Raw genomic sequence first — 17,293 nt, forward strand, 5'->3', positions numbered from 1 at the left:
GAGTATACCCTGAAACATTTGGCTTTCTCACACAGTTGCTCATAAATGTCACTTGACAGGTCAGAAATGCGATCTGCTGCGGTGTTGGCAGAAAGGCTGATGTTGCTAAACTGACCTTTCTTTCCCGGACAGACTATATTTGCAGCCTGCAACATGCACTTTTAGACAAATGCACCTTCTGTGAATGGCTTCCCTGCTTTAGCAATCATCTCACTAACCACGTGGCTCCGACTGCTGCATTATTCTCTTTGGTTGCTTTCTTGGAGAAATCTTGCTGCCTCAGTAGATCTGTTTTAAGACTGGCAACCCGGTTCGCTCTCTCGTCTCCCTGGTATTCTGCATCCAGCTCAGCATGTCTAGTTGTGTAATGACGTTTCAAATTGTATTCCTTGTGCAGCGCAACTTTCTCTGTGCAAATAAGACAGGTCGGGGTGCCCCTGTGCTCAACAAAGAAATATTGCATTTCCCACTTTTCCTGACGACACGAACACCGTGGCGTTTGCAGATGGTAGAAAGTGCAGGGATAGCGAGCGCAAAAAAGGCGACTGCTCACGGCGCCGGGCTGTTGTTACAGGAGAAAGAAGCGGAAATGACACCGTGACATATAACAAATAACATCAGCTGTTTCTGATGTTAGTTGTTTTGACTGCTTTTACATTATATTGAAATATATGTAATGTTCATGTTTGCTGCAATGCAAACGCAGTGATGCAAATAAAAACATCGAGTCACAAATTACGGTGCGACCCTATAATTAGTCCGGGTTACCGGGGACTGTTGTTGCCGATGAACAGGTGTCGCTATGTGACTGCAGACTAAATTGGGCTGCATTGAGTTCATGACTTTTCTTTTATCCCGCCGCCTACGCATCACTGTGAGAGTTAATATGAGATCTCTCTCTGTGGAAAAATAACTTTAAATCCCACTGACGTGTGTATAAATCTATATACGTATAATGTCCCGCTGGGCAGCAACTTAAAAAAACAACTTTTTTTGAAGTGTTGTGAACGCAGCGCGCTGGGGCGAATGTCGGCGTTTGCCCAATAGAAAGGAGGAAGCCAGCCAGGCACAGGAAAGAAAGAAACACTCCAGGGCAACGCTGCTGGAACTTTGACTCATTGAGAAATGTTTCCCTGCTTGCATCAAGCCCGGCTGGTGTCCCCTGAGATCCATATCCCACCCTGATTGGTGGGTTAATTCAGCTCCGCCCACAACACTGTAAAGTGTCATACATTATCAAACTAACATTACATTTTCATATTAAGGTGGAGCCAAAAACTATCGTCCTGCGGGCCGCAATTGGCCCGCGGGCCGCGAGTTTGAGACCCCTGGTGTAGGAGGACACCTACTCTGTGTCTGGTTAAGTATAAGAGCCCTTTGTTAGGGGGACCGCTGGACTCTTAGCACCAGCTTTGGGGTCACAGGGTCACATCTGGAACACACACACACACACACACACACACACACACACACACACACACACACACACACACACACACACACACTATGCACAGACTGGTACTCTTTGTTCATACCTGTGTAAGACGTCATAATGAACTTGTGCATATTCATGTAAGCTCAATAAAGAGCAGTGTTACGAGGGAGCAGACGAGAGCGACTGAGGTCAAGTGAAGGAACGGCGCTGTCACAGTTCTCTCCCTCATCAATTGTCTGGTTCCAGCGGTGGGTCTGTGCTAGACGACCCATCACCAGCTTTTTCCACTGGTTACCAGTACGTGGTAGAATCCACTTCCAGATCTGGTTGTCTTTAAATCTGTGAATGGATTGGCTCCATCTTATCTCTCTTTAACAAAAGAATCCAAGTGGAGCCCTCAGGTCTGCAGATAAGCAGCTTCTGACCAGAACTAGACGTAAAAACAGAGGTGAGCTTTATCGATGGCTGCAGCCAAACTCTGGAACAGTCGCCCTTCACATCAGGTCGTCACCAACACTGGACATTTTTAAAAGCCGGTTGGAAACACATTTGTACTCTGTAGCTTTCAATCCTGACCAGTCTTTATAGTCATTACTGTGTATGTTTCCTATTTTCTCTCTACTCTGTGCAGCACTTTGGCTCAAGCTGTTTTTAAATGTGCTGATAAATAAATGTAGATTTCTTTGAATAAAACAGTGGAGCCGAGCTTTGAGCTCAGTGTGTAACAGTGTGTGTGTGAGAGCCATGTAATGTCCATGTGTGCATGCTGACTGTGCTGCTCTGACCCCCCTCCTCCTTTCAGGGTGGAGCCTGCTGGAGTCCGATGGTTGACACCAGGTCTGAGGAAGTGTAAGTGTGTTTTTAATGGGATTCATGAAAACAAAGCAGCACACATTCAACCATCTTCATCATGTCAGGAGTCATCATCAAAGTGTCAATCAATGAACAGATGATGGATCAATAACTGCAGCTGGATTGTGTTTGTTCTCTCCATCAGATTCCTGTCAACTCACAATCGACACAAACACAGTGAACACAAAGCTCCAACTGTCTGACAACAACAGGAAGGTGACACATGTGGAGGAGGTTCAGTCATATCCTGATCATCCAGACAGATTTGATGTTCGTCCTCAGCTGCTGTGTAGAAATGGTCTGACTGGTCGCTGTTACTGGGAGGTCGAGTGGAGCGGAAACGTTTATATATCAGTGAGTTACAGAAGCATCAGAAGGAAAGGAGGCAGTGGTGACTGTTTGTTTGGATACAATGATCAGTCCTGGAGTCTGTACTGCTCTGATGATGGTCCTCAGTCTGTCTGGCACAATAAGATACAAACATCCATCTCCTCCTCCTCCTCCTCCTCCTCTGTCTCTAACAGAGCAGCAGTGTATGTGGACTGTCCTGCTGGCACTCTGTCCTTCTACAGAGTCTCCTCTGACACTCTGATCCACCTCCACACCTTCAACACCACATTCACTCAAACTCTTTATCCTGGGTTTATGGTCTGGTCTCCTGGTTCCTCAGTGTCCCTGTGCTGAGTGGAGTGTAAAGAGTGTCTCCTGTTACAGAAACACTCTGACTGTTGAACAGATAGTTCAGTCTGTACATGTCTGTCTCTTTCACTCACAAACACGTTTTCAGATTCATGGATTCAATCAGTTGATGTTTGAAACTCTTCTAAATGATTCCTTGTAAACTTCTTCCTCTTCAGTCACAAACAAACAGGAAGTGATGTCACATGTGTTCCTGTCCACACAGCAGAATGAGTCTATTGCTGACAGTGATGTACAAACAGAGTGAGCATTTCTGAGGCCCAAAATAAACTGAGTAGTTCACTGAATGAACAATGGACTGTGAGCTCAGTTCCTTCATCATTAGTATGGATTATATATGTATATGTATTATATTAGTATCATATATATCAGGTGCTGCTGCTTTCAGTCATTGTGCAAATGTGCTGTTTGTAAGCTTGTAAAGCTGCAGTCAGCTGAGACTGAAGAAGTCACCTGATCAGTGAGCAAACGTTTCTGAAAACGTCCAGATGAACAGAATCAACCTTTTGGGATCAGCCAGCAATGCAGCATCATTGTTGTTCAGCTTCAGAGGTTTGCAGGAATGAACTGATGACCAGAAACAGCTGCAAAGTCCAAGAAAATACCAGCTGGAGTTCAGCTGCATTTGAAGAAGTCAAAGAAAAGTAAGGATGGCAAAGGGCGACGTTTTCTTCCAAAGAGCTGAAAACATGGTCGACGCCTCATTAGAAGAATCATCTGGACATTTGTGAGGAACTCTAACCAAGAAAGCAACGTCACACAGATCCAACAGACAGTTTCCATGACTGCAAGTGTTGAGTGGAAAAATGCTACATTGCATTATTGCATCCTCTCACCACAGGAGGCGCTGTTGGCACCACTGATTGCTGATCAGCTGTTCTCTGATGATCTGATTGATACTGTGAATAACGGGACTCACTGAACTCTGTGACACAGTGAAGATTACAGAGTTTAACTTCACCCTTTAAGACTGACCACAGAACCAAGTCCGCCAGAGCTTTTGTTATATTTTTACATGCTGTGGAGCCATTTGTGGGAGCATTTCAAGTTGCTATACATCAATACAACTGTTATAGCCCTAATTTTAATAATATGTATGCATTAAGTCCATAGTAACTACATAAACTGCAAAAAAAACCTCTGCTCATCCATCTCTGTGTGTATCAGGATACATTTGGTTCATAATACACAGAAAAATCAGAGTTATTACCTGTAATAAATGTGAAAGATTCCTGCAGTGATAACCAGGCAGGACTGAAACACATCCAAGCTGTCACCACGGTAACAGCACCGCCCATCCACAGGTGAGGGGAGGAGCAAAAAGAGGGACTTTGACCATTTTATACTAAAAACACTCAACTAATGTTTCTAATATGAAACAAATAAGCCCACATTAATGTGAGCGTTTATTAAATAATAATAATGATGATTTCCTCCTGATCTCATTTCCACAGCAGAGAAAACTGTGGTGTATATTGAGGTGGAGGGTGTGGTCTGTGGCTCAGGTGTAGAGTGAGGGTGGGGTGCACCACAGCAGCATGCTGGGACTGCTGAGGGTGGAGGAGGGAGTGATGATGACATCAGAGCTGCAGCACAGAGACCAGTGAACACACAGTCTGTTCATCTTTGCATAGATACAATATACAGCACAATATTGAATGACAGACACGCTGTGGGAGCTTCCACAGATACACTGACGTCAGCATCCAGAGTCCTCCTGCTGCTCCCCCCTCAGAGCCCCGTGATCAGCACCAACACATTCAGTTAGATGACAGAGTCCAGCTGCAGCTAGAATCAGCTCCCCTCTGTGAACAACAGCACAGCGTCAGTGTTTCACACTCAGTGAAAGGAGGAAACAGCAGAAGAACACCATGTGTGCTACGTTTCCCAGGACACACTACAAACTGCACAAATACAGAGCAGCACGTGGAAGGACCTGGAGCTGCATTTACAGAGCTGCAGACAGCGTGATGTCCTGTATGGACAGGTGGAAGGAACCAAGTCCTCAGCTGGAACACTCGTGTTTGTCCACAGACAGGAAACACAGCAGGAAACTTCCTCACAGAAGTGCAGCTCATGGATAACACACTTCCTGTCAGTCAGAATGAGGCTGCAGCCAAACACAGAAAGGTGTTTTTGTCCAGATGAGCCCAGAGAAGAAACACGAGTGTTCACAGACATCAGAAGCTCAGAGAGGTGAAACATGAGGTTGGAGTCCTCGTCAGCATCCAGAAGAGCTGCTGTGAAACCCTGAGTACTCATGACAGACTCTGATGGCACAAACACATCATGATTCAAACAGAAAGACAAACATGGAGCTCCTGATCCTCCTGCATGAGAACAAGCTGACATGAGCGCTGTGTCTGAGAGTGTCTCCCTGTCACAGTGACAATAACACAGCTGCTGCTCACAGTCATTAAACTGACCTGAGGTCAGCTGTGCTCCTTACATATGAACCATGTGACCTCACATCAGTGCTGTGGATGACTGTAGTCATAGAAGAGTAGAGCTGTAGCAGGTGGTGTGAGGAGGAGGTGGTGTATTCTAGTTAACGCAGTACTGAAACACTCCAGCAGAGGGCGCTGTTAAGTCCTTATTGTAACACAGTTACTGTGTGCAGTTAGACTTCATACATAATCTGCACTTATTTCCATCAGACATGCTGTCAGTAAATGATTGGTTTCTATTGATTCTACTTCCTGTTGACTCGTTTGATGACAGTGAAACAATCACAGCTGATTGTGTGATGATGTAAACTGTCACTGTTACATTCAGTGTGTGTGACATAATGTTAGTGCAGGCTGATAACAGCCTGGTTCTGTTAGAAACACATGAACGTGTCCATAGATCAGTGTGTGTTTAACATGAGAGCTTCAGCCCTGCTGATGTGTTAAATAAAGACATGCAGGAAAACTGATGAGACTCTGAAATAACTCTTTATATTTATAATGTAACTCTGCATCAAAAGAACAACAAAGGATCCCAGACAGGTTTCTGTGAACAAAGACCATTCTGATGTTTCTGTGTTTCTAACACTTTGACATTATTAGTAAACAGACTGCAGTGAGCAGCATTTATAAAGAGCTTCTATATAAAGATATGACAGCTGTTTGACAAGTTTATCACTCTGTGTTTGGACCTGATCAGTCCAGCTGTTTACTTGAAACATGTTCATTTACCTGTTCTGTTATATTCATGTTCTTGTCTCTGTTGAAAACACATTTTAATATCCCTCAGATTTTTCTCCCAGATGAATAAATATAAAAATGACACAAACTGACTGCAGCTACTTTTTGTCCTTTCTGTCAAAAACCTTCATGTGACTCATGAGAGACACGTTTCAGCTGTTTGTGACAGATCAGAGGCCAACAAGTCATTTATAACACTTTCCATCATTGTTTAAAGTTCTCAGTGTTTCTGTGTTGCTGCGTATAGGATCTCCCAGCATCATCACTGTGCTGTCCAATCATTGTGTGCGAGGTTACCCTTATAGTGCGATGTGTGTTTGCACAAAGAGAAGCATGTGTGTCAAATATAAATAAGCACAGAACAGAAACAGCTGCTCGTTTCTTCTGTTTAGAGTCAAGTTAGTGTTTTGTGTCTTTGTTTGAGGCCTGATGTCGAGCAGAGGTGTGTGTAACTGCACTGCTCTGTTATATGTGTGAAGTGTGTGCTTCTCTTCAGCATCATCTTTGTCACTGCTGATTCCTTTGTGTCATCATGTGTTGAGAAGAGAGAACAGTTATAACGGAGGAGCAAAAGGAAGCCCTGAAATCTGCATCAACAAGGAAGTGTTGGCTCACCAGTGATCCCAGCAGAGCCACTGGTTTGGCTCCAGTTGTTCTAGATTCAATGATGTTGCTGCTACAGATACATGTCAGCATCTTTATTGTAGTAAAGTCTTGTAATGTGAAGATAGAAACAAGGCAGCAAACAGCTCCATGATCTGATCTTAATGATGTTGTTTTTATTCCTGTCTGTCAGAACTGGATTGGAAACTATCAAAGGTCTAAAAACAGCCTCGACCCTCCCACAGAGCAAACTTTACACACGTCATCTTTCAGCTACAATCTTTGTTGCAGGGATCTTCTGCCAAACAAGGCTGAGAGAAGATTTCTTACAGCTGTCATGTTGATGCTGTTTCAGTCTTTGGGCAAACACACTCATATATTCGGGCTGATATCAGGGCTGCACAAGTTCTTTGTGTTTGTGATCATGAATAACAGAAGTGTGCCTGTTGAAGATCATGTTTCTACATTATTATATGTCCTGTTATTGTTCTGTATTATATTCAGCTTTCAGCATCCTTTCCCAGCCCCCTGTTACACCATCCATACAAAGCCAGTCTGACTGTGAGCCAATGTGTTTGTTTGTGTTGGATCAATAGATTTGACAGACTTGGTTCATCCAGAGGGAAACAGTCCAAATTCAGATCTAATGAAATGATGGAGGCTGTTTCCTACCACGGTGCTGATGTGTGACTAACAAGGCTCATGGTCTCCAGCAGACAAGCGCCTGGAATGAGGTGAGCTGAGTGTTGCTGTGGTGGGTCTGTGCCCAAGTCATGCATCAGGATTCATGTTGGCAATAGTTCATATCTCTGTTCTTCAGCCTTCATCACAAAGCTGTGAAGGAAAAACAAACATCTAACAGGATGTGATGGATGCAAAGTCCACTGAGCTCTTTGTCATTTACAAACTTGTCCAACCAACAAGAGCACAGATGAAAAACACAGTGACAGTTACAGGATTTTGCCATATATGAGCATAGATGACTTTCATATAGATTTTCAATGCAGGCTTTTGGTGAGCCGCTGGGTTCTGTCTAATAATCATCTCAGCATTTTACAATAGAACAGCTCTTTATTAGCTCTGCATTTATTGTTATTGGACATGAAACAAGGAAGCTGTTTCTCATTGGATGTTAGTTTCATGTTCATCAGGATCATTTTCTAAAGAGCTGATATTGAGACCATTTACTGCACTGGCTGCACATCCTGTCTACATTTCTCTGTATGTGCTGTGTTTGTCTTTCATGTTTCTCCATATTGACACAAACAGTGAACAGCAGCAGATCTACTCTTCATCTGTTTTAGGCCCAGTGAAAGATATGAAGCAGAAATGGTGTCATTAGGAGAAGAAGAGGAGAACAAGTCCGGCGAGGAGGCAGCAGCTCTTAAAGATGAAACAGCAGCTCAGCCCTGAGCTCAGAGAGCTGCACATGAAAAAGCTCCTCAAGCAGATCCTGTCAGAGGTTTGTCATCAACAGGAGGAACTGTTCACATCATAGGATGAAGATGCTGTCAGCTGGATGAAGAAGGTTATTTAATGGCTTCAACAACAAATACAGGAAGTGGACTTTCAAATACTAGATTCACTTTAGACTCACAGAGAAATGACTCAACCAGCTGTGTTTGACTATATGAAAGGTCAGTGTGTGTCTGCACACAGACTGTTGTGTTGGACTGTTATTCAGTTGTCTGCTGAATGTTTTCAAATGTCTGCATCTCAGCTGTGATGAGGCTGGGGGTCATGGGAGGCCACCGTAGCAGCCTCTTCAACATCATGACATCATCATAAATGCTGCTGGACTGTCTGATGGGCTGACGGTGAAAAAGCCGTCGGGAAGGAAACAGAAGACATTTCAGAGGCTGCAGCAGATTTCTTTGATTCGGGGCCTTTTTCAGCTTTATTGGACAGAGCAGTGAAGATAAGTGACAGCAAAGCAGAGAGAAAGGGGGCGTGGCCCGGGTCAAAGCCAGGCCAGCTGCTCTCCACCTCGTGGTCACCTGCTCATCCTAGTGAGCTCCACCAGCAGCCCTTTCACACACTTTACACTGTCAAACACTGTGTGTGGACCTCAGCTAACAACAGGCTACATTTAAGTCTGGACTACATGCTTTTATATTGTTTTTATTCCATCAGCAGCTCAACATCATGAGCAGCTTTGACATAAAGACATCAAACTCAAGCTGACTTTAAACTACTTTTAATACAGGGGCTCAAAAACAACAACATCTTTATTATATATCAGGACACAAAGTCATTTCATCTCAAAGGGAAACAGCTTTATTTGGAATAACCAGCACTATCAACTGGTTTGGGATCTCCACCAGTTTCATGTCTTTGCAGCTTCTCCAACAAAGTTCCTGTAAAATCAGCATGTTTGTCTTTATTGGTTTGATAGTGATTGATTATTCAGTCCCAATCTGCTGTCATCTAAAGAACAAAATGATGTTTCTATGAGTCACAAAGCTCCAGATGTTGTCGGCTTCACAAAGAAAACAAAGAACTTAAACACAAAGTGTTTGGAGCCAAAATGTTCCCAAGCTGCTCTTTTTGAAATGGCAGAGGTACAGTGGTGTCTAACAGCACACTGTGGAAGGCAAACATGTTATTGTTGGATGAAACTTCATGAATCCTTTGTAGATTTGAGCTGTTGGAGCCTTTCTTTTCTCTTCAGGTGTACAGATGCTGAGGAGGCAGGTGAAGCAGGTGGAGCTGTTGTGATGCTGCAGAGGGTGTGTCTTAGTAACTCTGTGAGGCAGAACTGGATCCAACATTGTGGATGTGTTGATGTTGGAGCCATTAAGAGTCTCTGGCCACACTGTAGGATTTCCCTTTGATCCACTGTGGGGGCATTTTGGAGTCTGTCAGTGAAACTCTTCATGTTTGTGTTTGACTCCAGTTTATAGAAACAGAGAAATGTGTCATGCTTTTGTTCGGCCTCCACAAATACACACATTTGTTCATTGGTTGGACTTTTTGGAAGGAGACACATTGAAAACCATGTTAATGAGATCTTGTTGTTTCCTGTGGATCCGACACAGAGAGTGGACTTCAGACAGAAAGCGTGGAAGAGATTTTAGAGGCCGTGTGTGGCAACAGGAAGTTTCTGTGTGTTTGCTGATCTTACATGTGGAAAACAACACGTGATGTTTGTGAAGTTCTACAATGATCATTGTTCTCACAGCATTTTGAGTGGGAACAGTTCAAACTGGGAGTAGTGGGAGTTGTTTACTGATTGAAACAAGCTGAATGTTTCTGTGACGATGAAGATCAGCAGCTCAGCTGATCAATGAACTGACATCTATCAGTCGTTTCATGAGATGAAGTCATCAGCAGACATTTGTTCTGACTGTGTGATGAATGTCAGAACGTCAGGGCTCTGCTTTAGTCACTGCTTGATGATCATTGGCTCATTGTTGAATCCAGGGCCCAGTCTGACCTCTGACCTTTGCTGCAGGTCTTCTGTGTTATCTTTCATGTCTGATCTTCTACTGTATCGTCCAAAATAAACATCTGGATCATTTCCAACACTTCAGCAGATCTTTAGTTTGGGCAGTGCAGCACAGAATAACACATATTGTACTATACTGCCCACTTCCTGATCTTATTGGATCTGTGTGTGAGGTTGGTGAAGGAAACACATGTTTACTGAGTGAGTCGCTGCCATTAGGAACTAGTTTTTATATCACAGCCTGGAAATCACACAGGACCATTTCTGCAAGTGAAAAGTCGTCATTGGAGGAAAATGATTGTGTAGTTTGTGCGACTGAAGACTTGTCCCAACTACATGTGCTGCTGACCCTTGACCTTTTCTTTAGGTGCACAGAGGAGTCTGTGGGAACATCCAGAACTGAGGCATCTTGTGTACAAACGTGTTCAGACCAGATGTCAAATGATGTCAGATGTCATCCGTGAATGGATGCAACTGTGGATCGTTCCAATAAAATGAGGCAGTTTTGTAAGTACAAGCCCACTACAACCCATCATCAACATTTTAAATTACATTATACATCTTCACTGATATAAAGCACCACTATTTTAACCTGATTCACTTTTTCCACCCTAACAGTTCATTCCTCAAATCAAACAAGATATTTGACCCTAAAAAAATGCATCAACAAATAATTTTGTAATAAAATATTTATTCTTCAACTTTTACAAGTGAAATCAAACAAGTGTGTTTAAGAGTGAAACCAGAGTGGAAGCTGCTCATATAGAGTCCAACCCAGGCTAAAGTAAGCTGAGTAGAGCAGCACCATCAAAGTGTCGGCTCTCTGAACACGGTGCAAGATCGCCATCTGCAGGACAAAACTAGTTTTTCTCGCCCTCCTCGTCAACATGAAGATGATGTCATCGTACAGCAACTGATTCCCTGTCCGTCTGGAACAAAGCATTTACATTAAAAAGACATTTACAGAAAATACAAACACCAACAACACATCTCATCATCACATGATATTTTATTATTTATTATATTATATATTTTTATTGTACCATCAACATCAACAAATACCAGCATATTTTCTTTGAGATTGAGTAGAGTGAACCTTTCCCTTGGTTCACTTCCTGCTCGCAGCATCAGCTGACCTCTGACTTCCTGGTTAAGGTCTCTCAGCGTTGACTGGAATATCAAATCGGACTCACACCATGTTCTTGTAATGTGGTCATGTCTGTCAGCTGTTTGAAGAGCATCTCTGGCCTAAACACAATAGGAAGAACAACAACACGGCAAAAAAAAACAACACATTTCCATATTAGATGAAGGGCACCGTAACTGGAAATGGTAACATTCATCTGATGCTGCTTTGGATTTATCTTCTGTTTTAGATCAACTTTGATCACTTCGAGCCATCTTAAGTCCGTTTGTTCTAACTTCTCACTAACATCTCGTATGATTTCAGATCCCTGCTGTTCCCCAGCTGCCCTGTAGGTTTGTGCTTTGACCTCCAGAGGGCGACAAATCAGCACAGACAGAGAGCTCCATTCAAACTTTGCTGCCATCAGGAATAATTCTTCAAATATAATCATCAGTGTTTGAGCAGTTATGATATCAGGGACAATCTAGACATGTGTGACAATACTGAACATGTCACATGACACACCTCAAACATCATGTGATCCACTCTCAGTCTGCACTTTCATTCATGACTTCAACAGGTTGAAATGAGCTTTGAAGAAACATTCAGTGAAATAAATCTTTCATGGATTCATGTGAGCAGCAGATGAACTTTACAAAGAATCAGTGGATTTATCTTCTGTTTTAGATCAACTTTGATCACTTCGAGCCATCTTAAGTCCGTTTGTTCTTCTCACTCACTAACGTCTCGTATGATTTCAGATCCCTGCTGTTCCCCAGCTGCCCTGTAGGTGGCCTCAGTGTGTCTCACACCATTTACAGATGATTACAGGTCGTTTACAGTTCAAACAGGTCCAACATAAGAAATATGCAGAAAATATCCTGCTATAACAGTTTGGGTCAAAGTGCAGATGTTCCAGATGTTCTGAGTCTGTCTGTGTTTCATGTTAACATGTAGATGTTGGACCAAAGTGAAGCTTTTTGATTTGACAGCAGGAATGTGAAGTGTAACTCTGAGCTGTAGGAAATGAAACTAAACGGACTTTTTCTCCTTTATTTATAGGAAAGTGTAGGAGAGCAACAGATGAACAAGCGTTACTGTAACAGGAAACATCAGAGGACCTTTATGTTCATCATCATCACTGTTTCCTTGTTCTGTCACAAACACACAACACTTCCTGCTCTCTCTCTGATGGATCTGATTGGCTGTTTCATTCACAGGAGGTCAGGGCGTCACACAAACAGCTTTAACTGCACAACGACACACTTTAAATCATCTGCAGACAAACCTGTGTGTTTGATTTATGAAGAAATAATAAAGACGTGTGTACAGCTGTCCATGAAGCAGCTTCTCACACAAACTCTGACACTTCAGCCACTTTAATTCCTGCAAAGCTGCGTAATAAAGAGCTGTGACTGCTATGAGCTGCTGATGATGACTGCATGAAGCTCTCAGCTGAAGCTTCTTTCATTTATTTTAATGTTAATGTCGCCTTTTTAAGTCTGTGTGAGGATTTTAATGACACACATTAAAGGAGCTTCTTTGATTAGAACCAAATTCATGTTGATTTTCAGCCTGAAATGATAAAAACTTTAATAATTCTGTTTATAATCATCAACCTGGAGACTAATGAAAAGTATAATAGTGAAAAAAAGCCTTTATTATTTGAGTAATGCCTGAATCTGCTCAGAGACGGAGACAACACAGAGGTGTTGATGACAGTTTGACATTAACTGAATTAAAAACTAGGGCTGTCAAATGATTAAAATTTTTAATCAGATTAATCACAGCCTAAAAATTAATTAATCATGATTAATTGCAACTCGAAATATGACCAAAATGTGTGCAAACATACAGACAGATAGCGGATTTTTACACACTTGTTAGTGTTATTTAATGCTAAGACCACGCTGAGTGGCCTGCGTTCACTCAGCGTGGTCTGACGTAGGCTGGGTGTTGTGCTGGAAGAGAATTAATCACAGCCTAAAAATTGATTAATCGCAACTCGAAATATATGTGTATATGTGTATATGTGTGTAAAAATCGGGACAGATAGTGGTTTTTAACACACTTGTTTGTTTTATTTATTATTAATTGTGAGTACAAACAGTACAAGCAGAACAGGGCTTCAAATAATTGTGAGGGATTTTTACTGAATGTTTTCCACCCGTTTAAATCTAGCACATTGTTTTATCCATATACATCTTCAAGTTCACAGAACATAGGCCTAATTCAACAGGCAAAATAGAAAAAATCTCCAATCATCCTTTTGGGTAAGGTAGATTAGTGCAAAAAAAATATGAACAACAGTGAAAAGTATTGTTTAAATCACATTCAACCATAGAACAAGCTCTAAACACACGGTCCTCTGGTCTACTCATCCTTCAGCCAGTTGCTGAGACAAACCAACTTGTCCACGTTCTCTGAGTGCAGAGCAGACCTCTTCTTGTTCACAATGTGCCCTGCTACAGAGAACAGCCTCTCACAGGGCACTGTGGAGGCAGGAGTGGCCAGGTATCTGCGAGCAAGGCGGGCCAGCTGGCTGTGGGCTCCTGCATGAGCTGCCCACCACTGTAAGGGACAGTCCTCTAAGGCAGTGCAGGGCTCTGCTCTGTAGCGCTGTATGGCTCTGTCCTGCTGTACCTCCTCCTCTGACTCAGAGTCAGAGTCCATCTGCAGCAGGCTCAGCCTCTTCTTGGCTGGACCTTCTTCTGCAGTGTGTGATCTTCTAGGAGAGTCTTCATGCAGCATGCCTGCCAGTGTGGTCCACACTGCTTCTCTGTCAGTCTTGGGCACACTGCGTAGGTCTTTAAAACGTGGGTCCAGTGCAGTTGCGATCTGGAGCCATGCATAGTTGGTATGTTCCTGGCGGGAAGCAAGGTCTTCCTTAAACTTCTCTTTAAACCTCACCACATATGCAGGGTCCTCATCAGTTACTTCCATGACACGGCGCAGGTGGCAGAAGGCTGGTAGAACTACAGAGCAGGAGACGTAGGCCTCTCCTCCCAGCAGTTCAGTCACATATCTGCAGTGGAATACACACACACACACACACACACACACACACACACACACACACACACACACATACACACACACACACACACACACACACACACACACACACACACACACACACACACACACACACACACACACACACACAGATAAGACAGCAAATTAAAAAAAGCTTTTTATTACTAGGTATTAAGACATTTTCATAATAACAAAACTGATTTAAGATGTATGTTTGATACATTTAATCTAAACCTACAATTATGGTCACAATGACAGGCTCACCTGCAGGGCTCTAGAAGTGTCTTCAGTCTCTGGAGTTTGTCCCACTCTGGAGGCGTCAGGAGGACAAGTTTATGCTTTTGTTTATCCAGAGTCGCGGTTACTGCAGTTTGGTTGCGGATCAAGCGCTTCACCATCTCCAGCGTGGAGTTCCAGCGTGTAGGCACGTCCTGGGCCAACGGCTCCTGCTTGCGCCCCAGTGACACCTGCTCTGCGTTCAGCTCTGCTGTGTTTGCTGGGCTGTGCTTAAAATGGCCAACAATTTTGCGACATTTGGCCAGCGCAGTGACAAAGCCACTGTCTGCGAGACTCACTGTGATGCATCTCTGTAGAATGTGCGCGGTACACGGCATGTGATTGAATGGCATGATGCGAGCCGCAGCGATCATATTGCGCGCACTGTCCGTGCCTACTGTTGTCACCTTCTCCTCAATTCTCCACCTGCGAGCAACAGTCTGGAACTGCTCTGCACAAGCCTCCGCAAAGTGCCGCTCTTCCATTTTCATTATAGTCAGCGCAAAGGATGTCAGACCCCAGGCTTCAGTGATTAAATGCGCAGTAACTCCCAGGTAATTGTTATTACTCAATGATGTCCAGTGGTCTCCTGTCAGAGCCACGCATTCTGTGTGAACCAAAGCCTCTTCTTTTTTCTTTTTCTCCGTTTCATACAGTTCGTGGATTCGAATTGTTATTGTGCTTCTCGCTGGGGGCTTGTAGGACGCGTCCTGAGATGCAACCTTTAAAACATCCGCAAAGCCCTTGTCCTCCACAATGCTTAGTGGTCTACAGTCCTTTGCTATCCATTTGGCTATATTGTCGGTCAGTTTGTCCAAAGAAGACTTACCGAGTGGCCTGCGTTCACTAAGAGTGGTCTGACGCAGGCCGGGTGAAGCTGCTGCCCCAACAAACGCGTGTTTGGCATTAAGGTGGTATTTTAAGGTCGAATTTGAACGGTGAAATTGAAACTCTTTACTACAGTGAGTGCAAATTACAACGCGTTTGTTTATTGTCCCATCTATGTTCTTCTTGTATTTGAATTCCCCATCTAGAAGGCCATCCTGTTCCTGCTTCTCCATTTTCAGTGGCGCGGTAAACAAATCAAGTGGAATTATGGGAGCGACTTTTTTTTTTTTTTTATCTGCGTGTTGCACTAAATAGTTAAATATTCTAACGTAATTAATTCCAAAATTTAATTATCGCAATTAACGCGTTAATTTCGACAGCTATATTAAAAACAAAGTGCTCTTATTGTGAAAATCTGCCTCCTACTTCTTTAAATCATTTTTATGTATTTTTTAACGTCACAGTGAAACATTGAGACATTAATCTGACACAGTTTGATCAGCAGCTGTGTTTTCACTGACGTTTCACTTTGATTTGTTCAGACTGAGCAGAGAGGATCGGCTCTCTGTGTGCGCACTGCTGAGAAACACAAGCTCATTTCTGCTGTTTCATGAAAAGTGTTATGGAGGAACAAGAAGTTCAGCCTCTAAACTCTCAGCGTGAGGACTGAGTGAAGAGTTTCAGAGCAGAGAGTTTTGGCTCACAGCTTTTAGCGTCTACACAAAGAGACGATTACGCACTTGATCTGAGAACATCTCCACCTCCTACAAACAAACTCTCCTACGAGCAGCTGTCACAACCACAACAGGCTGAAGACTGGATTTCTTCAGGTCAGATTTACTGCAGTTTGCATAAATTGTGTGTCACAGACATTGTAGTTCACATTTGTGTGACTCGTTTAAATCTTCTCCTCCTGAAAGTGAAACTCTTAAAAACACATCAGGCCACAACCTGCTGCAGGTTGTGCAGCAGGTTGTGAACATCGATTCATTAATGTTGAATTCTCTGCAGCTGCTCTGTTGCCATGTTGTTGCAGTACCGTATTTTCACGACCATAAGGCGCACTTAAAAGTCTTAGATTTTCTTCAAAAAGTGCGGCGCGCCCTATAGCGCAGTGCCCCCTATGTGTTGTAAGGAGGACGTAGTAGAGAACACCATGAGAACGTTAAAGGGTGAAGTGTGGGCGTTGATCGTATATACCGGGACAATCGCACATACGTGTATAAAAGAACAGGTATGTGCGTTATGCAGGACATCGTTGTTTTAACAACCCTGAAAATGGCAAAGAGACACGCTTACGAAGCACAGTTTAAACTGAAGGCCATCAGCTACGCGGAGGAACATGGAAATCGAGCAGCGGCGAGAGAATTTAAGATTAATGAATCGATGGTTCGCAAGTGGAGGAAGCTGGAAAACAAGCTCCGGCAGGTCAAGAATACGCAGCTGAGTTTCCGCGGACATAAGGCGATTGATAGAGGAATTTTATGAAATACAATATAATCAAGTGTGTTTTATTTTCTAGTGTTCATATATTTTCACATAACCAAGCCTATTGTTAAACAAAACACAATGCATTCCTTACTTCAGTGTTTGACATGTTTGACAAGACAGGATATACATGCATTCTTTACTTCAGTGTCTGTGATGTCAGATAAGCATGAATACTGCTGTGTCGTTATTTTTCAGTTTGTGTGCAGAGGTTAGATAGCTAAGACAATGCCTGAGCTCTCCCCTTTCCGTTAAAAGAGGAAGTGCTATGTAATCCATTTTGAACTATAAATAAAGCAAGCAGCCTGTACTCG

General features: G+C 43.1%; 3 protein-coding genes across 3 annotated transcripts in view; 2 read left to right on the forward strand and 1 right to left on the reverse strand.

Moving 5' to 3' along the window:
• LOC146640604 (protein NLRC3-like) overlaps positions 1 to 3,073 on the forward strand; it is an 83,488-nt gene extending 80,415 nt beyond the window's left edge. Inside the window, exons 10-11 of the mRNA XM_085399918.1 lie at positions 2,238 to 2,284; positions 2,433 to 3,073. Coding sequence (XP_085256044.1) covers positions 2,238 to 2,284; positions 2,433 to 2,971 — 586 coding nt within the window. The 3' untranslated portion in view covers positions 2,972 to 3,073. The remainder of the gene's footprint in view (positions 1 to 2,237; positions 2,285 to 2,432) is intronic.
• LOC146640606 (NLR family CARD domain-containing protein 3-like) overlaps positions 1 to 17,293 on the forward strand; it is a 248,787-nt gene that overhangs the window by 40,602 nt on the left and 190,892 nt on the right. The window lies entirely within an intron of this gene.
• On the reverse strand, positions 13,424 to 15,892 carry LOC146640607 (E3 SUMO-protein ligase ZBED1-like). The gene is made up of 2 exons (XM_085399976.1): positions 14,652 to 15,892; positions 13,424 to 14,376 (listed from the first exon to the last, which is right to left on the reverse strand). The coding sequence occupies exons 1-2, from the start codon at positions 15,722 to 15,724 to the stop codon at positions 13,725 to 13,727; spliced, it is 1,725 nt and encodes a 574-aa protein (XP_085256102.1). The 5' UTR covers positions 15,725 to 15,892; the 3' UTR covers positions 13,424 to 13,724.

The sequence above is a fragment of the Rhamphochromis longiceps genome, unplaced genomic scaffold (genome assembly GCF_057381845.1).
Source record: "Rhamphochromis longiceps isolate RC_006_pf unplaced genomic scaffold, R_longiceps_female_GT1.1 unmapped_scaffold_4, whole genome shotgun sequence".
Taxonomy (NCBI): domain Eukaryota; kingdom Metazoa; phylum Chordata; class Actinopteri; order Cichliformes; family Cichlidae; genus Rhamphochromis; species Rhamphochromis longiceps.

Excerpts from the sequence above, each read along its gene's own strand:
- LOC146640607 (XM_085399976.1), bottom strand. The coding sequence starts at position 15,724 with ATGGAGAAGCAGGAACAGGATGGCCTTCTAGATGGGGAATTCAAATAC. Across the intron at positions 14,377-14,651 it reads ACACTTCTAGAGCCCTGCAG|ATATGTGACTGAACTGCTGG; the intron begins GTGAGCCTGTCA and ends ATTCCACTGCAG.